The 24,434-nt window shown below is 39.0% G+C and overlaps 1 protein-coding gene and 2 pseudogenes across 1 annotated transcript; all 3 read left to right on the top strand.

The window, feature by feature from the left end:
* The first annotated feature begins 1,502 nt into the window (after positions 1-1,502).
* Positions 1,503-1,571, top strand: LOC145767683 (U6 spliceosomal RNA; annotated as a pseudogene).
* Positions 1,572-9,250: 7,679 nt separating this feature from the next.
* Positions 9,251-24,212, top strand: LOC145767009 (stabilizer of axonemal microtubules 4-like). Its single transcript, XM_082578737.1, has 9 exons — positions 9,251-9,473; positions 9,671-9,814; positions 10,214-10,339; positions 13,315-13,426; positions 14,096-14,196; positions 14,926-15,029; positions 22,550-22,706; positions 23,172-23,356; positions 23,861-24,212. The coding sequence occupies exons 1-9, from the start codon at positions 9,304-9,306 to the stop codon at positions 24,070-24,072; spliced, it is 1,311 nt and encodes a 436-aa protein (XP_082434863.1). The 5' UTR covers positions 9,251-9,303; the 3' UTR covers positions 24,073-24,212.
* On the top strand, positions 11,511-12,400 carry LOC145765938 (uncharacterized; annotated as a pseudogene).
* Positions 24,213-24,434: the final 222 nt, after the last annotated feature.

Below are 24,434 nucleotides of genomic sequence, written 5' to 3'. Positions count from 1 at the left end.
GTTTCCTTTAACTTTCATCATAGCCTAGCATACACTGTTATAGGCCTAGTGCACCTGTGTATCTCCTGCTGCCCGGTACCGTACCTAACGTTTTGACTTCTGTTGCAAACCAAATTAAATGAATAACCTGACATAACTTACCGATAATGATGTTCTTGCAAACAGCTCCCAAAACAAATTAAACTGGGCTATGTGCTTGACTGGTAGCGTACTCAGTTCTGTGATATTTAGGCTAGTACTGCAGCCAGTGCAGAGTGGTAGATCAAGAATCTTTGCTGTCCCAAACCTACTCAGTAGGCTACTGCCTAGTTACTTACAAACCTCATGGCTAATAAGCTGGTCAGTGGTCACCGGAGCAACTTCGACTGCCAGAATTTTACACGGCTTGCTGGCCGTTAGCCTAATCATTCTGCTACAAAGTACGTACAATTTCAACCATGTTTCTGCTGAAAGCATAGCTAGATTGGCTGCGCCACTAGCGGCGCAAGGTGCTGCTTAAGAAACGGCCATAACTATTTTTGCCAAGGGTCCCTGGTTGGAGGAGAGTGATAATCCTAATCTAGAGGAATTAAGCTTTCCAACGATACCAAATTTGTTAAGGTCGCAATTTATTCCAGGCGGCCCTATATTTTCGCATTTTACGCTCAGACTATAATTCTAATGGCTAATAGTTCGGTAGCGCATATATGGTCTCATGAAAATAGTCATGCACTGTCCGGAATTTTGCTTTTTCAAATATGGTAACCCTATTGTAAAGGCGAATCGATCCTTATTCAGTATAAGCCACTCTCTGTTTGCTGTGATCGGTAAATAGTGCTTCTACTAAACTTGCTGTAGTTTTCTCGTTTCTGCTAGGATTTTAAGAATTTTGCCATCGTTGGAAAGCACGATCATACATCTACACGAATCAATTAAACCAGGGGTCACCAACCTTTTTTGCATGTGGGCCACTTTGGCACTAAGGAGAGCTGTGGCGGGCCGCACTAATAAAATGTTAGGTAGGTTGACTCTTATGCTAGAAAAGAACGCATTTCTTACCCAGATTGCTTCCTTGCCTTCCCGTCCACTTAATCTAAATCTTCAACTACCAGGTGTAAACCTGGATACGACAAACAAAAAAAATCAGAATATTCATCGCCAAGCAAGAGTGGAGTTGTCACTTCGCTTCACAAAAGATATTTTGCAATTAGCAATTTCAGTAAACAAGGAAATGTTTGACACATCGCAATATAGGCAACAATAGTGACCTGCAAACATATCAGCGAAAAATAGGCTCCAATAACAGGGAAAAAGAAACCAGGCAACCATGACACAAACGCTTGTGGAAATCACCGAAAAATTGTAATTCTATCGTAATTCTTGAACAGTCTTCCCTCTAAAAAAGCAATGAGCTGGTTTTCATTCTTTTTGTGAGAGTCTATAAACCGTCTTTCTTTGATTATTGACAACTGTCACTTGCGGTGCTTATCAGCGTGGCAAGAATTGTTGATTAACATTTTGCAGGACTTGCTTTGGCAGTACATATACTAAAATTGGAACGAAAGAGAGAAGATTAGCATGGCCCCTGCGCAGGCCCGGATTTAGGGGGAGGCAGAGGGGGCAGTTGCCCCGGGCCCCCCGACTTTTGAAGGGCCCCCTTATGTGGAAAAAAATGTGATTTTGTGTTATTTTTTTCCTTTTGGCCTTTAAAGTTTCTGCAAAATGCTGTGCAGTACTGGACTGATGCTACTGTAGACGTAGAGATGGTTTTTCGCGCCGTAGGCTTGAAAAATTTTTTTGCACGGGGGCCCCCCGATCTAAAAGTGCCCCGGGCCCCCCATCAGCTAAATCCGGCCCTGCCCCTGCGCAAGGATGACAAGAAAAATCGTGAAGCGTTCCATGTTTCTTTAAAAAAAAAAACAGTTTGCAGTACTAAGCTAAATATTTTCATAATACAATCAGAAAAAGTCTTTAAATTCATATATAATATTTTGCCAATTTATTATAAATTGAGTTGGCACACCGACCTAGTTTTTCAACAAATCTTGCATAAAGAGAACACTGCTCGTAAAACAAAATAACGGTGAAACGCACACTAGTGTTTACATGACATTTGCAAACTTAAAATAAGCAACCCTATGCTCACAGACAATTTCGAAATTCGAAAACAGACGTTTTAATCAACCTCTGGAACAGTGTGGCTGGACATCGCATTGGAATAACTTCAAGCAACCCCCACGTACAACTATAATCTGATTGGTAGGTCGGTGGACAGGGGCGTTGACAGGGGGTCTAGGTGGTACTTTTGGACCCGGGCCCGGAATATTTAGGGGGCCCGGATTTAAAAGAATCCCCGCGACTTCAAACATTATCAAGATCTTAATATAATCAGATCTAAAGGAATTGCCATCAGAGGTTAAAACAGCCACTTCAGCCGTCAGATGGTAAAGTACCGGGCCCTTTCCGGGTATAGTGATTTCCCTAACCACAATTTTTTTCTCAAAAACACGAAATATTTTTCTTTACCCACTCTTTAATTCTGAATATATATATTTTGGTGGTAATCACTTATAGCTACTTGCGTCTACTTTACAAAGAATTAAGTTCAGCCGATTGTCCGCCCCGTTAGCTCAGCGGATACGCGCCCGGCTCAAGATCACACGGCGCTGGTTCGACTCTCGGGGTGTGCGCTTGAGCAACGCATTTCAGGACTGCTCTCCATTCAACAGCACCTAATGGATGGAATAATTCCCCGGCAACAACACTTCAACAATTGGAAACTTCACTCTGCCAATCTTGGTAACCGGCCGTGCGTCAAGAGCCTCTACGAGTATTCGAAACTACCAGGAATAATTTATCAAGGCGTAGTCAGTCCGAGGATAAACATTCAAACCAAAACCAAACTCCAACAATTTTAAACATACCGACGAAGATCGTGATTGAGAGCAAGGATTTCGCGATTTACGAAGAAATTCCTAAAGCGTAATTGCGCAGTTGGGGAAATTCGTGGATGCAACAAATCTTTGAAAATATAATAATATATATATAAATGATATTCCTCTTAATTTTCTACTTTGAACGGCATATGTCATCCTCATTATAACAACACATCAATAAAAGTTTGTACACAACCTTTATATTCATAACATTGTGCATGAAGGGGGCCCGAAAATAAATTGGTACCGGGCCCGAGAAATCCTGTCAACGGCCCTGTCGGTGGAATCGTATGCAGTGCGAAAATATACTTCCCGGAAAGTATTTTTTGCCTTCGTGCTCTTTAACTCCTCAAGAAAAGTATTTTTGGTTATACTTGTACGCTGATACCTTCCGCTGGCCGCAGCGATACAGCGTGGCGGGCCGCATGCGGCCCGCGGGCCGCCATTTGGTGACCCCTGAATTAAACCATTAGCGTAGCCAGGAATTTTGGAAGGGGGGGTTTCGACGACCCAACGGCGGGAGGTCTGGGGGGCCTCCCCCAGAAAATTTTGAAAAATTACTTTGAATTTGGTGCATTCTGAGAGCATTTTCAACAAAAATGTGGTTACGAATATCCCTATAAAATGGTGGTTTCTGGTGGCATAACAAAAGGATAAGATCATGTTTTCTTCGGCATTTTTCGGAAATAAAGCTAAGTTTCTATATTTTCTTGTTGCTAATTCCTGGCTAAGATGTTTGGTATTGGCAAAACTTGCTCTTTTAATGCAATTTTGTTTACAACTAAGCAATTTTTTTAGACTGAAAGCATCATTCTCAGTATCGTGACGTCACACGCGTGCCAAAGGGGGGGGGTTGTAACCCCCAACCCCCCCCTCCTTGGCTACGCCACTGAATTAAACAGTAGCACAAAATAAGTACCGTACTAGCTTTATCTTGTGATAACTTAAACTTCACCAACTTGTAACGATTCTCAGCAACTTAATTTTTACAATAAAATCATTAAATCTTTGAAAACTAAAAGAATATGTCTTGCTTATATGCACCTGGAAAGTTTCAGGTTTATGTCTTATCTATAAAACGGGCAATCGTCGTTCAAACGTAGCCGCTCGGCGACAGTTTTTTCCAATGCATTGTAAAGGCGAATCGATCCTTATTCAGTAGGCTATAGCCTACGCCACCCCCTGTTTGCTGTGATCGGTAAATAGTGCTTCCATAAAACTTGCTGTAGTTTTATCGTTTCTGCTCGGATTTTAACAATTTTGCCATCGTTGGAAAGTACAATTATATATCTACCCGAATCAATTAAATGCAAGCACAATACTAGCTTTATCTTGTGATAACTTAAACTTCACCAACTTGTACCGATTCTCAGCAATTTAATTTTTACAATAAAATTATTAATCTTTTGCAAATGGAAAAAGTATGTCTTGCTTTATGCACCTGAAAAGTTTCAGATTTATATTTTATCTACCAAACGAGCAATCGTCGTTCAAACTTAACCGCCCAGCGAAGCTTTTTTCCAATACATTGTAAAAAAAAAGGCCAAACAAGGAAAATATTATAAGTCAAGTGAAGTTAATTTATTTTGTTCCAACTTTCAACAGCACCATATATTAACAAACAAGCAGAGTAAATGTAATTGTCAAAACAATGCATTGTACAACTGTAGGTTAGATTATGGAGTCAAGTAGTTAAAACTGTTAAAGATATAATGCAAAGCAGCATTTTCGTCGTCGTAGGCTATGTCACACAATTAGCCTACGCAAAATTATAAGGCGAGTCGAAGAAAATCTGTGTCGAAAATGTGGAAAAGTGCACTTGATTATCCAATGTTGCGAGAATTGGCAAGAGAAACTCTTGTTCTTTTCGGAAGCACTTAGGGTGGGAGTCTGCCTTTTAACAAATGAAATAGGCCTACCTGAAAAACGAGTAGCCTACCGAACGCGATTGTTCGACGAAAACCTGGAGTCTCAACTAAAACTGTATCTCGCGAGGTTCCCAACTTAGCAATTTTATCTGCTCGTATGCAAAATCAAGGGAGTCACTAGTTGCAATGGCGCAGACGGAAGAAATTTATTTCAAAAAGTTTTTGATATTTCATGGCACTATTAGGTATAAGTATGATAAGTTTAGTGGATATTAACGAATAAATTCTTTTCTTAAATAACTCAAATTCAAAAAAAATCATTTAAAACTCCTAGCGGCCGTGCTTTTTAGAATTAATCTGAATGCGGCCGGCAATAGCAAAAAGGTTGTGCACCCCTGACTCTACAAGTATGCGAAGCTACCAAAAATAACCTATCAAGGCTTTGTCAGTCCGAGGATATTCAAAACCAACCAACCATGTGGAAAGAGAGTAATGAGAAATTCGATGCAATGCAAAGTGTGCAGTGTAACGTCTGCTTTGTATCGTTTGGTTGCTACGTTACATTGAATGGTTTTTCTTGGTGCTGACTTTTGCGAAGTTGAACTGTTTGACTTGCTTTTTCTGAGTGAATTTGCTTCAATAACGCCCACACAATTTGAATTTATTTTTGCATGTTGTAATGTGGATTTTAGACAATCTCGCTTGCTCTAATTTTGCGCTTTTTAGTTTTAACTGTTTTTGAAAATAGCAATTTTTAGAACGAATCAAAATTGATCTACGCGTTAAAACTTTTTTCTTTTAGCAGCCAAAGGCAAAGCATTGCAAAATACATGACATATACCGGTAATAAAGGAACAACAAACGTACGTAAAATCATTGCAACAATTTGTTATTAGGCCTACGCCATAGGCTACATAATTATGAAATATGGGTGCAACGTGCAAACTAAGACGAAAATTGAAAAAAAAAACATGTCAAAGCTATTTGGTAAACTATTTGTTGATATTACCAAAAATGCCATGCAATTTTAATAAATGCCTAGGGCTTAATAAATACCATCCTGATTGAGCCATAATCTAACCAATTCAATTTTATTTTTGCTGCTGGCGCAAACATGTAAGCTACACAACGGCTAAGTCAGTGGTTCTTAACCAGGGTTCGATCGAACCCCAGGGGTTCGACGAAGCTGTTTCAGGGGTTCGGGGCGAACGTCCTCTGAAACATTAACACATGCAATACTGAATGGTATATCAGCGAATATTTTTGGAAAATAGTGTCCAGCCGAAACTTGATTGCGGCTTACGTGATGGTAAATAAACATCTGTGTGTTTGACGATAAAAATGTGTTTGAATGGTAAAAATGTAATAGAAGCTGAAGAGCAAATGAGTGCTTTTTAGAGGAAATTGCAGTTGTGATGACAGCGATTGACAATAACAACTTCGCCAACTTTTCACGTCTGGACGAGGTATTAAATAGTTCCGATACAATAATTAATGGCGAAGTTGCAGTGTTTACTGAGCATTTGCAGAAGTTGCAAAATTTATTTCAAAACTGCTTTCCTGAACAAACGTAATACCTAGCATGGATACGTCACCCATTTGCTTAATTATGATGCTACAACAGCAGATATAAACAGTCCATAGCCTACGCTACTTGGATGACATTATCGAGCTTCAAGAAAGCGAGATGCAAAAAAGAAACTTCAACACAACAAATCTTCAAGCGTTTTGGTGCAAACAAATGGAAAGTTATCCTCTTATTACAAAAGTTAACCATTGAAGTTCTCATGCCATTCGTAACCACTTATTTATGCGAGCATGCGTTTTCTATTCTGGTAGATGTTAAGCAAAAAAACGAAACCGGCTTGCATGCGAAAATGACATGAGAATGGCTGTTTTCGAGATAAAGTCTCGAATCTCACTGTTGGTGTCAGAAAAACAACAACAGAAGTCTCATTGATACAGTACACTAATGTATTACTATTAAATGTGGTAGATTTTTGTTTTTGTGACTCAGCGAAAATTTGGGGTTCAACGAAAGCTTGCAGATTAGCGTAAGGGTTCGGCATGTTAGCAAAGGTTAAGAACCACTGGGCTAAGTAAACATACGAATTTGACACTAACGAAAGGGAAAGATGGCAAAACCCAAAGTTTATAATATAGGCTTACATTGATAAAACAGCGTAACCACTATCTTAAAATTGCACAGCCACCAAACCCAGAAGCGAGATAGAAAAATAAACCCCTTTTTCTGAGAAAATAATCCTACAATTACAATTAACACTTGCAAGTGCAAGAGAGATTTAACTTTATTACACAAAGAAGAAATCCAATTGGTGACAATTCAGATAACATGAAACCAAGGAACTTTCAGAAATCATTAGTTAAACTACCATTCAACGTTTTATAGGCAGAGAAAACTTTTTCTCGAACTTTTTCTCGAAACTTTTTCTCGAATTAATATTCAATTGAACACTGAGAATATGTCCTTATAATGTTTGTAATGTATTGTATTGAGTTTAAATTTAACCGTTGTTATTGCGTTCATAAACGTAGTTGCACTGATGAGAATTTAATATTCGAAAACGCGTTCTGCAACACTGTTTTTTGCACTCTGCAATGCCTGATGCAGATTTATCTGTAGATTTCCATCACGCATTGAAGCGGTGATCTGACAATGAAATTTTCTACGGTTCGAGAAAAAGTTTTCTCTGCCTATAAAACGTTGAATGGTAGTTTAACTAATGATTGGTGACAAGTTTCCTAAACTTTTGCTTTGAGAGACTTCAAAAGCATTTAGGTTGTTTCGATTTTTGTTAAGATCAACTCATTGTTTATTTCGGGCATCACCTGGACAATGGTGGCCTAATATGAAGCTAACATACTTCAAAGATGTCGGTTGGTTTCGCTTTCAAGAACACGTAATAGTCTAAAAAGACTAAAGCATCAAAAAATTAGTTTTTGAAATTTATAAAAGAATCAAACAACAAAAAATATTGAAATTTATAAAAAACAATTGGTTTAGATTCAAAAATGAAAAACTTAGAAATGATTTTGTTTTTGGAAATTCTCACTTGTTTACTGAACAGGTTGAACACCCGGAATATCCGCCCTGCTCGCAAGCTATCATCCATTTCCGACGGTCCACCCTTATTCCCCCCTGCAAAAAAATTATTCACCTTGGGGTGAACCATTCACTTGATTAAGAAACGCTGGCCTAGCCTACTCCTTTATTTTTTCAGTTTGTTTTTCAGTTTCCCTCTGTCTTACAAAAAAGCAAAAATGTGCATACAATTTTATTAAGTTATTAGGCTAACACTTGCAACAAGAGCGATTTAAACTTTACCAAATTCAAATTGTGAAAAAGTTTCTCAAACTTTTAATTTGTACATTTGCAGTTTGTGTATTCTTTCGTTGTTTTGGATATGGATAGCTTTGTCTGATGCAAATAAATATTATTAAATTAGCAAGTCTTAAGACAATTAACGAATTGAAATTGTGATGTCACAAAGAAATGACTCAGCGAGGCAAAAAGTTACGTAAAACCGGTTCAGTGTGATCATATGAATTCAGAAAAACAAAATAATGCGAAACTCAATCAATAAAATAATAAAAAGCGAAATATAATTAAGTGTAATAAAAAAAAAACATAGGTGCTATTTACTTTTTTAGATAAAGTTTGCAACTTACAATGTCAACCAAGAGCTGTAACTTACAATGCATTGTTTTTACTTTTATTTACTCTGCTTGTTTGCACTGATGTACGCGCATACAAAAAATATTGACGCCGTCAGCGTAAACGCAAACGTTGGAAAAACCATACGCCGTATGCGTCAACGTAACTTGTAAAAAAGTTGGCGGCGTCAGCGCATACACTAGCGTAAACTCATTTTGTTTGCTAGGTGCCAAACATTCACACGTTATAAACCACTCAAAACAAACAAGTTTTATTTTGAATTTCCACGAAGAAACACAAGCATCTGAAAGTGTTCATCTGACATTTTGCTCTGTTTTGGTTTCAACATGTCTTTGCCCATTGAAAACATTCTTTCAACTGCAGCGCTGGAAGGTATTGGCGTGTTGTAGCGAAAAAAAAAACATTAAAAAGTATGCGTTGACGCTATGCGCTAAAAAACCGCGAAAACTTTGCAGCGTAGCTTCAAGCGCAAACTATCCAAAAATGTGGCCGCAAGCGTTAGCGTAAACAATTTGCGGCGTATACGTACATCTCTGCTTGTTTGTTTATATGTGGCGCTATTGAAACAAAATAAATTGACTTGACTATCTGCGAAAGAATAAATGTATATTGTATAGCCTATTCAGTTTCTTGCCACAACCCATCCCCTAGCTTTGCCTTTATTATTACACCTTAAGCAAGGTCATATGACAGAATAGAAGAGGCTTGTTGCGTAAACGGACATTTGAACCGGCAAGAATTGGCTAAAAAGTATTCGTTACGGTATTGAATTTGCAACGGCAGAAAGACTCTTGTATAGAAAAACTTCATTTGAACGATCACTATGGGTAGGTTGCGTGTTGGTCCAGCAAATTATGTGACGAAGTCAAGCTATGGAGCAGAAATTGACAAGTTAAATTTCTATACAACTTGTTATTCGTCTAATTATGGGAAAAAGGGATTTGTTGAACGAAAAGGAAAATGCAAAGGGACAGGATATCTTGCAAATTTCAGGCAAGCTTTTGTTGTAAATTTTAAATACAAACTTTTTAACTTGTTGGTTTAGTTTAATTTTACATTTTTGTTAATTTGTTTGGTGTCCCAAAAAACAATCCTTAGAGCCACTATAACAATTATATTTAATTGATATGCACTCAAAATGAGTTAATTAACAAAAGTGGTTCTGTTGAAAAAATAAACTTTTTTTACAGGCCTGGAGTGTATTATGCACCTTCCTTGGACGAGCATGACAACGTTCAAATGGGACGAATGTTGCGAGATAACTATGTCAGTTCGTACACCAAACACAACAGACCCTATTGCGATTCAGATGGAAAAGACGAATTGCCACTCAGGTAACACAAAAATATAGTCAAGACTTTTTATTACCAGCTTGCCGAAGCGTTATCATTTGTGAACTTTTACAAATAATTTAGAAAACTGATTTGAGGTCATGTATCAGCCAACATTATTGAACTGTTTTTGTTTTATAACATAAGTGTCATTTGATGATAAATCTTGAAACTATAGCCAGTGTGGTTTTTATATTTCTTTCAACATCATAAAACGTGACATTCGCCTTTTGTAGTCTCTAAGTTACTTAAAGTTGAAAAAGCGCAAGACTTTCAAGAAAGAACACAACAAGCTGAAAAGTTGTAAAAGGTTACACCAGACTTTTGTCCAGTAGCTTTAATGTAATTTCATGATGATTTAATGAAAAAACAATCAACAAGTAAACCAGTTTTTTTTTTCAGAGCAATACGTAACACATCTGGGTTCACTCAAGGTTCCCCAGTTTCAAACCCAACAAGTAAAACGGTTTACAGAACTAGAGCCCTTACAGTGGAAGATGACATGCGACACAAACCCTATTTGCACAGGTTTAGGCCTTAAAATTATATTTGTTTAAAATCTAAAGTTTAAAATTTCAGAATGACGTCATTATGACTTTTATGACGTCATTGTCAAAATGTGTGAATCTGAAAATATTTGTGTAAATGTGAAATCTTTTTCTGTCAGACTAAACTCATTGAGAAATTTTAAAAAATGTGTACTGTACACTGTACAGGTTGCCTGAAGTAAGCAAAATGCCTTTTCACCACTGGTGACGCTAAATGCTGCTTCTTAATCTTCTTATTCCCGTCAAACTTCTCAAAGTGATGCCAAATATCCAAAAGCTGATTTTCACTTGTGAGCATAGACACCTTAAATAGAAGGACTCGTAACTCGCAATCTCGGGTTTTTAAACTTGGGTCCCAAAATCTTAAGACTAGTATGCGTAATTTACGCAAATTGCTCATACATGACTATGACTTACTGTAGGCTACTATGGCTAACTGTTGCTAAATCTATTGAAAATATCCACAACAATTGCAGTTAACGAGCAAGCAATGTTTGCGAATGAATTGCAGCACAAATAAATGGTTTGTGATAAAACAGTTCAATTAAGAAGTTAGTCAGCAGCGTAACGAAGTTTGAAACCGTCGAAAGCATGACAAAGAAATGTGAATTGCAAATAATTGCAACGCTTTTTACAAATTGCAACTGAGCACAATAAAGAACTCTCTTTCATGAAAGAGGCGAAAATGCATCTTGCACGCTGGCGTGATATTGAAGCACTCTACAATGAAGATCGTAAAACAGTATCCGTTTAACAAAGGTCACATACACACTAGCTGTATAGGCCTACCCCAAGCCTTTGCGGAAAAAAAGTGTTCCTTTTGTTTGACAGATTTTTCACGAAAAGACTGTGGCTTCCCTTTTCACTTTGAAAAAGCTACTCGATTTTGTAGTGATGGCACATGGACTTCTAAATAGTAGCATCTGGACTGGAAACTCAGTGGGCAACATGAGGCCAAACAGTTGGTACAACAGTTGGCCAACAGTGGGCCAACAGCCAAGTAACTAACCCTGTTGGCCCACTGTTGGCCAACTGTTGTACCAACTGTTTGGCCTCATGTTGCCCACTGAGTTTCCAGTCCAGATGCTACTATTTAGAAGTCCATGGATGGCACTATCATTTTTGTGAAGCTCATCAGTGACTGGTTCTACATGATAAATGTCAAGGATAGCTATTCTGCTATGAACATGCAGGATGAGTGTCATCAGCCGTGGATAAAGGACTAGACTAGTTTTAAAAAGCTTTGTAAAAATTTTGACATGGTGTCCCCTTGAGCCTGGACAGGTGGTCATAATTGAATGAAAAGACACGAAAACAACTGCAGATAGGCTATATTTGTTGTGTCAACAAGAACCAACATTCAGGCCGCACAGTTATAGCTGAGGGAGTATAATTCCAGTCATGTCCTACCTGGTGTGTTTGCTGATGAAGCGCTTGAAAAGTTCTTTGGCTAAGCCAGACAACGTAGTGGCGGTAATTTCTGTAGGCTATTAATAATGTAGACATTAAGGCAGCTGCTGAAACCAAGAACCTTCTTCTCTTTTGAATGATTCTACCCCACATTCATATTGACGATGATTTTCTGAATATTGCTGACACTGAAGAGCTCATTGCTTATAATGGCTCTATCAAACACAAGATTGTTTTTCTGGTTGGATATTTAGAACACAAAATTCGATCTTATTTGTCAGGAATTGAAAATTTCTACGATGATGCAATTGATTCACCATTTCTTCAGAATTTGAACCGGGTGGACTGATGATACACAAACTTTCAACAGTTCATTTTGTTTATTCAGTACATCACATGTTTGAGAAGTAGAACTTTCACTGCTGTCGAATTCACGTAAGCCAAATTTTAGCTTATATCAATAGCCCAATGGCTAGAAATAAAGCAGCTTGCATGACGGATGTCCAATATTCTTTTGAAAGGATTTGTTCTGGATAAAAGCGACTTGCTTGTGCAGGAGAGAGAAACTTTCTATTTAATTAGGCCAGTAACATGCAGTTACACTGTTTTAAAAAAAAAGGCATTAAATTAGCTCACAGCTGACGAATAACTTTATTGAATATAGGCTACGTAACTCATCTGCTCTGATATAGCCTAGGGCCTAGGGCCTAGGCTGATGTCATTGATGTACCTCGAACCAGTTTGCAGTTTTAAATCTTATACGTTTTAAGCGTATAACTTACTGAATGTTAATTCAAATTCTTGTTCCATTGACTTAAGTAAAAAAAACACCCATTTTTGCCAAACTTGTAATATTTTTGCGACTAATAAGCTTCAAAAGACCTTTTATTGATATTTTAGAACAAAACAAGTGTGATAAATGGAATCCTCGCCCCCCAAAACCCTGTAACAGGCATCAAAAGCAAAGTTTTATGAATAATTTATACCACATTTTAGAAGGACCCAAGTTTGGATTTGGGACCCAAGTTCCAAATACCGAGCATAGCAGATATACTAGTCCTTCTATTTAAGCTGTCTATGCTTGTGAGCTACAGTGTATCAGTAAGGCATTGGATGAAAGTGTTCTCAATTGAAATAAAGACTTGCCACCGTCAGAATCATGGCTTAACAGGTCAAGCATGGGTGATTTTGGCAAAAATGGAAATTTTTAGGCTACTTGAGGCAGGGTATCCCATCATCTGAGAGTAAAATGGTTGTCATTTTCGAAGTTTTCATGGTCAAAATCATGGAAACAATGCGGGAAGCTAAAAAAATTGAAAATGTCTGATTTTTGAACAGGACTACTGGACATCTATTGTAAATTTGCAATAAAACTTGACAGAAACATGTCGAGTTGTGGACTAACTAGACTAAAGGGTTCCAAAAGTCATAGTCTATATTTACAACTTGCCGCTGATGTAGCCACCTGCGGTTTGACACTATTCAGAAGATACTTTTTCATTTCTTTATTACTTGATAAACTAAAACTATGAGCTTTATTGAAAGATTGCAAGTTAAAAGAGTTCCTCACTTGGACAGCGGTTCTATGAATCTGGCGACCGAAATAAGTAAAAGCTATAAAGGAGAACCCAGTGCTCAGATGGATACGCATTTGAAGGTAGGCTTCTTAATGTGATGACTTGAGCGAACAAATAGATAAAACCGAGAAACGACTCGGCCTTTAACGTGACGAATAAATGTCTTGTGACTTATAGCCTACCATCTAATACAAAAAGCAAACCGACATCGCAAGCGGTATTTTTTTTTTTAATTCGATAACACGTTTCTTTCTTAAATTTTTCAACATTTTTTTTATAAATTTTTCCAAACTTGTCACGGCCGAGCCGATTCCTCCTTTCTTAGCATCTAATTTTGATTCCTCGCACCTCTTAACATTTGCTTTTTATCGCTTCTGTCTTTTCCTCGAGTTTATCAAGAATAGATCCCTACTAAAGCAAACAAGGTTTTCACTTTAATTATAAAAATAAAAAATAAAACTGCATTGAGCATTATCGATAGGTAGCCTACTACGTGAAATAACGTCATACTTAGGCTATAAATGTTTCTCGCCAGTCGAGCGTAGCGAGAATTGACAGCGATAGACACGCGTTTTGCCCACGAGTCTGGGCTCATCAGTACGGTGAGTAGGCTACCGCACCACTAATTCATACTGATAGATATCGAAACTGGATAAAGCGCTTGGTGAAAAAAATCCGGAAACGTGTTTTAGCTAAAAGTATTTTCTTCTTTCCAACCTCAATTTAAATGAGCCTTTTTACGTTTTCAGAGTGTTGGTAAGATGCAGCCATCTGGATTTACTCACTATCACCCCGAAGATCCGATACAATATCTTCCAAAAGCCCCTTATGGAGGTGAAATTTCAGACAGGTAGACCATTAATGACAAATATCTATTTTGACATTGCACTTTGACCCAGTAAGCGTAGTTTTTATTTTCTGACTTCGTTTAGCTCCACGATAGGCAGGGACTGAAAAGTAACCGATTGGATTAAACAAACCTGCCTGGAAACTGAAAGTAAAACTTGCCTTCCGAGCAAGGGCATAGCTATAACAGAAAATTAAGAACACCTGTTCCGAACTTAGTATCAGGAGACTGTATTTTGTGGAGCCAAATAATGTAGCCTAGGTTACGCAAACAATGTATAACCGAAATAACAAATAAGTCTAAAGTCGTCGCATGGAGTACAAACTGCTTTTGTTATCCGTTACTGGAAAGCGTTGCCATGCTGATGCTTCCTAGTTACTTATGAGCAATTGAGTTTCAACGATACAACTTTTTCATCAAAACTAGTGCATTACAATAAGGCTATATTTATTGTGGCTGATACATGCAGAAATTAATTGGCCTACGTAGCCTACATAGTGAGTTGTCGGCCCAAGTGATGTTTTGGTAAATTTAATAAACGTATGTTAATCGCTCTGAGGATGCGCATTGTCATGGTGCGCGAAACGTCAGTGAAGCAATAAACCATCTTGTTTGTTGTTAGTTTTACTTTCAATTTCATCAGATGAACGTAGCAACTAGTGCTAGAAATGATAATTGTCCTGATGAACACCCAAACTTTTCAGTAAACGTCAATTTGTTATTATTTGTCAGGCAAACTGAAATAACTCACCACAAGACAAATTATATGCCTTGGTCACATAGCACAGGAGCTGAAATGAACAGTGGTGTTTGCCCTAGAGCACAAAGAAATGACGGTGGGCCAATTTCAATTTGTAATTAAATAACGTATAAACAACATAAAAATTAAGGTAATACAAACCGTTTCAAAAAGCAGCTTATACATTGTTACGGCCAATCTCTGTACAAATCAAACGTCATATAAAACCGTTCAAGTCTACTGAATATTACGTCATAGAAGTTGCTAGAAAATGTGCCAAAATTGCACCATCGTTCATAGACTTGTGTCAAACTTGTTTGGACTTGTTTGGGCCTGTTTAAACAGGAAATATTACATCAGCTTTAAACACCTGTTGGAATGACTTCATAATTGTCTTTCATTATTGCGTCACAGTACTGCATACGTGAATTTGAGATATTGCTATCTATTCTGGTCATTCGTAAAATGATTGTTTGAAAGTTGGCCGCACATTTAACTGTTGGCTTAGTGCTTGCTAGCTGGACAAAGGTTCCGTCTTTTATCCAAGTAATCTGTTGTGTAGTGACAGTTTTTCAGTGGTGTAAGGCGTTGCACCCCCTCGTTTTCGGTAGCCGTGGGCTAATTTTACAGAAATACACTGTTTGAAAAGAAGTTCAAGTGTGTGTTTCTTCGGTCATTATATACAGACGAACGGATTCGGGAACTTTATGTTAAAATTTTCCCAAGAAGAGATTATGGTTTACCGCTGTGACCATAAAAAATAAAAGACGATTTTGTTAGCTGGTAGGCCAAGAAGCACTTGAAGGCATAAAAAAAATAAAAGACGAAGTTTGTAGTTGGTAGGCTAAGAAGCACTTAGAAGCAAAGAAATAATAAAAGAAGATCTTATTGGTTGGTAGTCTAAAGAAGTAAAGAAAATTAAAGACATTTCTTCTCGGTAGGCAACTGAAGAACTTTAAGCTAAAAAGTAAAGACATTTCTTCTCAGTTTGGTACAGAAGAAAAATAACTTTGACATTTATTGGCAAGAAAGAAGATTAAAGGCAATCCATCTGTGCTTGAAGATTCAAGTGGAAGAATCCAAGCAAGTTTTGTGGACGTTTGGACTTCACATACTCGTACAGCTACGGTATCGTGCATTTAAATTCTTTTTTGTATTTTTTACGGTCTTTGCAGTTAAGTTTTTTATAACTACTGTAATTTTGTGTGTTTGTGTAACTTAATTTTTTAATTGTTAAATTTAGCCCTAACATTTAATATGTCTACACTCGGTGGTGACAGGGACTCGACCGCCGTCGACTCGACTGAGTTTAAGCCTGATGATGTTCTTTGCGGTCGGGCAGGCCATTCTGGGGAGGGACCCATTAACGATGAGGCTAAGTCAGTTCGAGAGGCCCGGCATCTTAGACGGGATATTTTGACTCAAATTGGGAAACTTTCTGTAGCCCTAGGTTCTTTGAGTGATAAGCAGGAACTGTTAATTTTTAGATCTAAGTTATCTACTTTAGAAGAGGAATTACGGCATTTCCATGCTCTTTTGAGTAAAATTGTTAACTCTGCAATCTTGGCAGAACTTCGTGATAGGGTAGATCCCGAATTTAACTCGTTAAAAAATAACTTCGAACAAAAAGAAAGTGAGTTGTCAGATAGGTTGGATGCTGACATACATCCTGAGGATAGCGCCTCAAATGTAAGCACTAGGATGTCTGAGAGCTCGTCACGGATAGTTGCACAAATTAACCTACAGTTAAGACGAGAGGAGCTCCAGATCCAAGCTGAGGCCGAAGCAAGAGCTGCTGAGGCCATCGCAAGAGCTGAAGCCATACGAGCTGAGGCTGCCGCACGAGCAGAGGCTGCCGCAAGAGCTGAGGCCATACGAGCTGAGGCCATACGAGCTGAGGCCATACGAGCTGAGGCTGCCGCGAGAGCTGAGGCCGACGCGAGAGCTGCTGAGGCCGAAGCGAGAGCTGCTGAGGCCGCCGCGAGAGCCGAAGCTAGAGCTGCTGAGTTCGCACTCAAAGACGCTCAGTTGAGGGCCGAACAACGTAAAGAGGTAGTTTTAGCTGAATATCGTTCTGAGTTGGGCTCCCGGCGTAGCTCTAGGAAGGGCTCTTCTAGGCATTCCAGAAGTGAACATCAATCACAGTTTAATTTACCTAACCTTTTCCACACGCCTGTTCAATCCGTAAGTGGACCTGTACAATCCACATGTTTTCCAGCTGTTTCAGGAGGTCTCGGGGCCGCGGCTAAGGATCTTCCGAAGGCTGTAGAGCCAAGGTCTGCAAATTACAACCGAACTCCTCCCCCAGAGCGTACAGGTCACGGGGCCGCCATTAGCAGTAATGCTTTGCCCCCTTCACAGTTTTCAGCGCCGCTAGTTTTTGATCGCCCAGCTACACGTAATTTGGGTGGTTGTGAGAGGCGTATCGTGTCTCCTGATTTTAACGTATGTGAGGATCGTGATCGGGCTGTGCATGTGACTGAGCCCACTCAGCCCATTAAGGGATATAGCTTGTCTTCTCCCGCTAAATCGAGTTCTCAACAGCAGGATTGCTTTTTTGAATACCAAAATAGTAGGACGTTCTTCGATAAGGCGGCCTTGATTGGTTACGATGGTAATAATATGCCATTTGTCTTCTTTAAAAATCGTGTTATGGCCTTGATGGCAGCTTCGCCCTTTAAGGGAACTCGTTTGACTTTGTTGCAAGCAGCTTGTGTTAGAACAGCTGCACAAACGATTGCTAATTTGGTTTCTGACACTCCTGGCTTGTCAGAGGAAGACAGGATAGAAATGTCGTTAGCTCGCTTGTCCCAACGTTTTGGGGTTCGTGGAGGTCTTTTCGCAGAACCAGAAATTAGAAAGTATCGCTATGGTAGCAAATTGACTTCTATCTCTTCCAGTGATTTGAAAGAGTTTAAAGATGAATTGTCGCAGTGTTTGCTTTACGCGAAAGCTTATGGTCAGCGTGATAAATTAGAAGGACGTTTTGTTTTGGATTTGGCTAAGCGACTCCCGTTTGACGCTAAGCAGCGTTATCTTGACTTTTTAGGTGATCAGTATGGTAGCACTGAGGAACCTACCTTTCAGAGTTTGTTTGATTTTGTAGTACGGGAGGAAACGCGCAAGTCGACTGATTTTAGCATTATGCTAATGGGCGATTCTGGTGAGTCGCAGCATTTTAAAAAGTTTGGCAAAGGAAAATTGCCTTCATGTCCGGTTAGGCAGACGTCGGTAAAACCCCATGATAATGTGATTTCAGGGAGTTCGCAGTACTCGACTGCTGTTGGCGCACCGCGCGGCGGTGTGGCCAGACATAGTGACATACCGGCGTGTTTTTGTTGTTCGTCACGTGGTCAAGTTGAATATCATTTTTTGTCTAATTGTAAAGAATTTTTGCGCTTGACACCTAAAGATCGGAGAGATGTCATTGTGAAAGCTGGCAAATGCTTGAATTGTTTGCGCCAGCATATGGTTAGAGACTGTAATCATGCAAATAACTGTCGTAAGTGTGGACCTACCAACGATAGGAAACACTATTTTCTTCTGCATGATTTTTATGTGACGTCACGTGATTCTCTGGATTCGGTCGGTAAAGATGATGCTGGTGCCAGAGTTCCTGTGCGTAATGTTAAGATTGGAAATGTTAAAGCAGCCTTTAACCGCGTTACTGCTGCTCGTGTTTTGAATCCAATGACTGGCAAATCGAAGTTGGTGTATTGTCAGCATGATCCTGGTTCGCAGTTGACCTTTGTTTCGAGTGACTTGGTGTGCGAACTTGGTCTTAAACCGTATGATAAAGCGTCGTTTAAAATAGATACTCTGGCTGGTCAGAAACCTACTTGTGCTGACCTTGTTAAACTCAACATCCAGTCGTTAGAGACTGATGAACTGTTTTGTGATATAACCTCGGTGGTTAACCCAGCTTGGGCTGACGATGTTAAAACTTTACCTCATAAACAAGATTTAAGTGGTTTCCGTCATTTTCATGACGTGAATATGTTTCATTTGAATGATTGTAGTACTGTAGATGTACTGATTGGCAATGACAACGCTTATTTGATGTTGGCAAAAGAAGAACGTGTTGGTGAAAATCGCAGTGAACCGCATGCTTTACTCACTCCTCTCGGTTGGTTGGCTTGTGGTGGTAAGTCACCCTTAGTTGAAAGCGTTGCTAAAGTGTGCAGAGTGCAGACGTCTTCAGAGTCGGATGTCATCTCTGGCTTTCAGCGTAAAATTGAGTCTCGTGATATGGAAATAGCAGACCTGAATAAAGTCATTCAGGATTTGACTTTGCAAAATGAAACCTGTGAATTGTCTCGCAATGATATTTTGGCTAGAGAACTTGTCGAACCGAATATTGAGTTGAAAGATGGTCGATTTGAGATACCTGTTCCGTTGAAGGAAGATATTGATTTACCTAACAAATTTGTGTTGGCGTCAGATAGAGCTGCTGCTTTAAGGAAGAAGGCTTTAAAACAATCTGAATTTCGAGGAACTTGTGTAAATGATGTAATGTCTTCTTGCCCTGACTTGTCTGACTTGTTAAACCCTCTGGCAGATGTCTTGGCTAGATTTCGGCTTGAAAGATTTGGTTTCATGGCTGATGTGACCAAATACTTTTTTCACATTTTGGACTCTTCAATTCGTAAGCCCAATTTTATTGAACTGCTTACGTACACAGGCAGTGCCGTTCGGATCGTGAACGAACGCCCTTTGGTACCTTTGAGTGACGACCCTAGGGATTTTACTGTCATCACCCCTGCCTCACTTTTGACCCCATACTTAGACCCATACTGTGCTGTTGGGCAACCACATGATCGTGACCAATTAAGAAGGGATTATCGGTTCAATTTGTCACTTTCTCAGCAGTTTTGGAGTAAATGGATCGATTTTTACTTGCCAGGTCTTCAGGGCCGGAAAAAATGGCTAAAAATGGCCGAGAATTTGGAGCCTGGTCAACTTGTAGTGGTAGGTTCTCTCCAAGACATTGGTAAACGTGGGAAGTATCAACTTGGGAGGGTGCATGAGGTAGTTCCACAAATTAGGAAAGGGAAGCCTGTGGTTCGTAGAGCCAAAGTTGCCGTCTGCAACTATGATGAGAGTACGGGGAAAGTAAAAGTAGACTACGTGTTGAGGGATATTTCGTGCCTCGCCCCCGTAAAGAACACCTAAGTGTTAGGGTTTGAGCCTGGTTTTGTCTGCGGTGGCCGACCCTTGTCTGAGCCCGGAACAGTCGGTTATTATCGCAACTATTGTATATAGCGTCATTTTAGCGTGTACCTATGGTACCAATTTCATGTATCGTCGTGTTTATTCTTATTGCTGTTCATTCTTTGCATGCCCTTTGTATTTGCGTATTAACTTAAACGTGAGTGATTCAAAAAATTTGTGTATCGTGTGTTTTATTCATTGGCTCACGATTGTCCTTCAATTCTTTTTTAGTTATGCCATGTTAGACTGTCATAACTAGGGGCCGCTATGTTACGGCCAATCTCTGTACAAATCAAACGTCATATAAAACCGTTCAAGTCTACTGAATATTACGTCATGGAAGTTGCTAGAAAATGTGCCAAAATTGCACCATCGTTCATAGACTTGTGTCAAACTTGTTTGGACTTGTTTGGGCCTGTTTAAACAGGAAATATTACATCAGCTTTAAACACCTGTTGGAATGACTTCATAATTGTCTTTCATTATTGCGTCACAGTACTGCATACGTGAATTTGAGATATTGCTATCTATTCTGGTCATTCGTAAAATGATTGTTTGAAAGTTGGCCGCACATTTAACTGTTGGCTTAGTGCTTGCTAGCTGGACAAAGGTTCCGTCTTTTATCCAAGTAATCTGTTCTGTAGTGACAGTTTTTCAGTGGTGTAAGGCGTTGCACCCCCTCGTTTTCGGTAGCCGTGGGCTAATTTTACAGAAATACACTGTTTGAAAAGAAGTTCAAGTGTGTGTTTCTTCGGTCATTATATACAGACGAACGGATTCGGGAACTTTATGTTAAAATTTTCCCAAGAAGAGATTATGGTTTACCGCTGTGACCATACATCTAAAGTCATAAACGAATTACCAAAAGTCATTTATCCCAATATAACCTATCAAAATTTTGATTAATGCCTGCGTTTTCATCAATGTATGTGTGTTGCGACTTTAATAATAACAGGTTAACAGCCTATGTGTCTTTGATATAATTATAGCGTGGTATCCATCCCAGATATGTGTTGTTTTATATCGCTTTTTACAAAGCAGACAGTGTCTGTGCATCCGAGTACAATATTTTCCTGAATCCACTCCTTTGCTGAGTGCCAGGCAGAAATAAGATTTAGTTGGCCTACCACTTTTAAAAGGTATTAGTTGTGACCCGACAGAACATCCAACCCATATGCCTACCTATTCAGAAGGGGACAGCAGCGTATTTCATTGTTTACGGCAGGGCTACTCAACTAATGTTAGCAAAGGTCCATTTTGACAAGTTGAATATTTTTGCGGTCCGGTGAATATTTCATAAGCAACCACGAAAATTAAACAACCAGTAGCCTACGAGCACCGAAACACTTTTCAGGTAGTATGTAACACGACTTGGATTTTTGTCTGACACAAACAAAGAAATAAAAAAGGAAAAAATGTATTGTGTTTCTTTATAGTGTAGGTGTGTGGATCGCACATCACAGAAGACGGCAAAGCGTTGGGGGGTCTGGGGGCGAAGCCTCCAGCTCCCTGGATAATCACAAAAAGTTGCTTTTCTTAATGGAAATCTGTTTAAAGAGGCCCTAAAATGTGGCAATGAGGTTATTCTTCCAGAAGCCAGAGGTCCACCTTCAACACCCAGAAGGTCCGGATTCGGACCGCGGTCGCCAGTTGAGTAGCCCTGATTTACGGTGTTTCACACAAGTTGAGTGTAGTTGTGGGACAAGAGTGACGCATTAAGGACGTCATGATAATCAATGCCACATCCCCAGGCCGTTCAGATAATAATTTGGGCCCGGTACCAATGGGATCCCTGAGCTTCATATAAAGACACTTCTTAGAAAAACGCAGCATATCCAAAGAATATGCAGAATGCAGTAGTTTCCTAAAGTTTCTGAGCCCCTTTAAAAGATTACAGACTCCTGTAATACTTCCAGACTCGGGTTCAAAAGTACCTCTAGGCCCTAGACCCCACTGTCAACGCTACTGGACATTTCATAAGCCTATCCAAGAAACTGTATCTTCGTAATGGCACACAAAAGTGAAGCGGCCAAAATGCGCTGCCGTGTGTTCTCGATGGGCGTTTTTTTCACGCACTCCAAAGTGCATAAATGATGCTTTCACCCCTTGGAATACATCGCCTGCAATAGAATTGGTTGATTGGTTTTGAATCTTTATCCTCGGACTGACAAAGCCTTGGTAGGTTATTCCTGGTAGTTTCGCATACTTGTAGAAGCTTTTGACGTAGGGCCGGTTACAAATATAAGTCTAAAACATTTCTTTGTCCGGCAAAGATTGTCGAAAATGGTCAAAAGCCGAGATCATAAATGTAAGTTGATGTAGCCGACATCGCGGCGGTACATTTTTTTTACTTCAGGTGATTTGACTTAGCCTACAAATTTAGCTTACAACGTTTTGCTTTTTCAGGATACACCAATGAAATTGCACGACCGCGATATGTATGCCGAGTGCCAAAGGATGCTTTCACTCATTTAGATGACGTGCCCCCTCTAGTGGCAAAAAGAACATCTAAGGCGAATCCTTGCGAGTTTGTCAACATGACAAACGGCCCAAGAAAATTATCGTAAATCAAAGTTTAGGCCTAATAACAAATTAAGTTGATAGTTTTATAAAGGATGTTTAAGTGGACCTTTTGGTCAGTCCTAGCCTATTGTTTTAAAAAAACCATCCGAAGCAGAATAACTTTTTGATTAAATCACATGTCTTACTTTCTTCCAGTAATTTGAAGTAGGCTACTAAAAGTAGGCTATTGCTTGTAGGCCTATTAAGAAAGCATAAACTATTCTGACCCTTAATTTTAATGGTTATGTGAAACCTTAAACGTTTATTACCCAAAACTTTGTAAGTTAATTATTATTATTAAACTTTTTCTTGAAAATTTTTATATCCCTGTGGTCTACCAATAAAATCTACAAGATTTCAAGCTCAAAAAAAATATATATTCACTTTAAGCCCCATGAGGTTTTTCCTGGAGGTTAATTGCTTACTCAGCTTGAACTGAAATGTTGTTCTTATTCCTACTTTACAGGTTGACGCAAGCGTGGTATCGAGGAAAACAATCATCTCCAGTGCTTATCACTGATGTTAGTCCAAACGCAAGAAAGGAAAATTCAGGATTTTCCTCCAATAACAAACATTATCTTGAAAACAAACCGACCAAGCACAACTTTATGACGCATTACGACATGAAGTTTAACTGTGAACATAAAAAAGGTAAGCTAAAAACTATCTGTTGAAACTTTTATTAGCCTACTGACATGTCACACCCAGTTATTCGTTTTAATCCACAAATGGACTGCTTATTTTGGGCTTCTTCACCCAACCCGCCTATTAATCGCAAACAGCCCATAGAACGCAGTAGGCTATGGCAGTTGACTCAAAAACTCATCTAGATGGCATCATATTGCAAGTGGGAAACTAGAAGTTAAGCGTACATACAACTAACCCGTGCCTAAAAGTAGCTATATTTAGGTATTTAAATTTAGGTACGGTAGGCTATATTTAAACTTAAAATATCGTTATGTAAAATGTGCTAGTAATAAATGTGCTATCGAGACTCTTTTCGTCGCTCTGCATAAGACTGATGCGTTTTGACAACCGTAAGTTTAATCCCATACAGCAAAAATCAGCCATGTTTACATTGATTCAACGTCTGTAGACGTTGAATGTAAACATGGCTGAATTTGCTGCCTGGGTTCAGTTCTATCGCTTTTTCAGAGGAAGATCACAATGTTGGCAAAAATGCAAAGCGTTCCAACGGATTCACTGCAGGAACAAGTGTGCACGGATTTGGAAACAGAAAAACATTCAGCGAAAGACAATTTGAGTCCTACTATCCATTTGTTGCCAGCATAATAAAAAAAGGACACCCATGTTACATTGACAGCACCAGAAACCCAAAGCTCAGACAAACAATCGAAGCGCAGTAAAACTGTCACCGCCACCTTCCAAGACAATGACTATGCCGAAATGCAATGAAGCATGTTTGCATAGTAATGACATTGCATTTCATACAATTTCGATTTCAAAGTTGTCAGTGACAGCGATAAATAAAAGCTATTCGTGCCGACGATTACTTGAGCTAAGACAAGTTTTGTTCATTACTTGTCACGCAATCGCTCACCCAAAAATACGTTTTTAATATTACTGTGTAACGTTTTAATGACATTGTATTACATGTTAAATGATGACTGCATTCAGTAATCAGTAGCTATCTTTTTAAACAAGTTTTTTTATATTAAACATCAAAATATTTGACTTCATTGCCTTTTTTAATTTGATCAAAATATTT

The sequence above is a fragment of the Aplidium turbinatum genome, chromosome 3 (genome assembly GCF_918807975.1).
Source record: "Aplidium turbinatum chromosome 3, kaAplTurb1.1, whole genome shotgun sequence".
NCBI lineage: Eukaryota > Metazoa > Chordata > Ascidiacea > Aplousobranchia > Polyclinidae > Aplidium > Aplidium turbinatum.
Note: the sequence above shows the minus strand (reverse complement) of the source record. Positions and strands in the feature narration are given on the sequence as shown.

Bases quoted from the DNA above. Each gene is read 5' to 3' on its own strand.
- LOC145767009 (XM_082578737.1), top strand. From the start codon at position 9,304: ATGGGTAGGTTGCGTGTTGGTCCAGCAAATTATGTGACGAAGTCAAGC. The intron at 9,815-10,213 runs GTAACACAAAAA...TTTTTTTTTCAG, and splicing joins AAAGACGAATTGCCACTCAG to AGCAATACGTAACACATCTG. The intron at 22,707-23,171 runs GTAAATCAAAGT...CCTACTTTACAG, and splicing joins AACGGCCCAAGAAAATTATC to GTTGACGCAAGCGTGGTATC.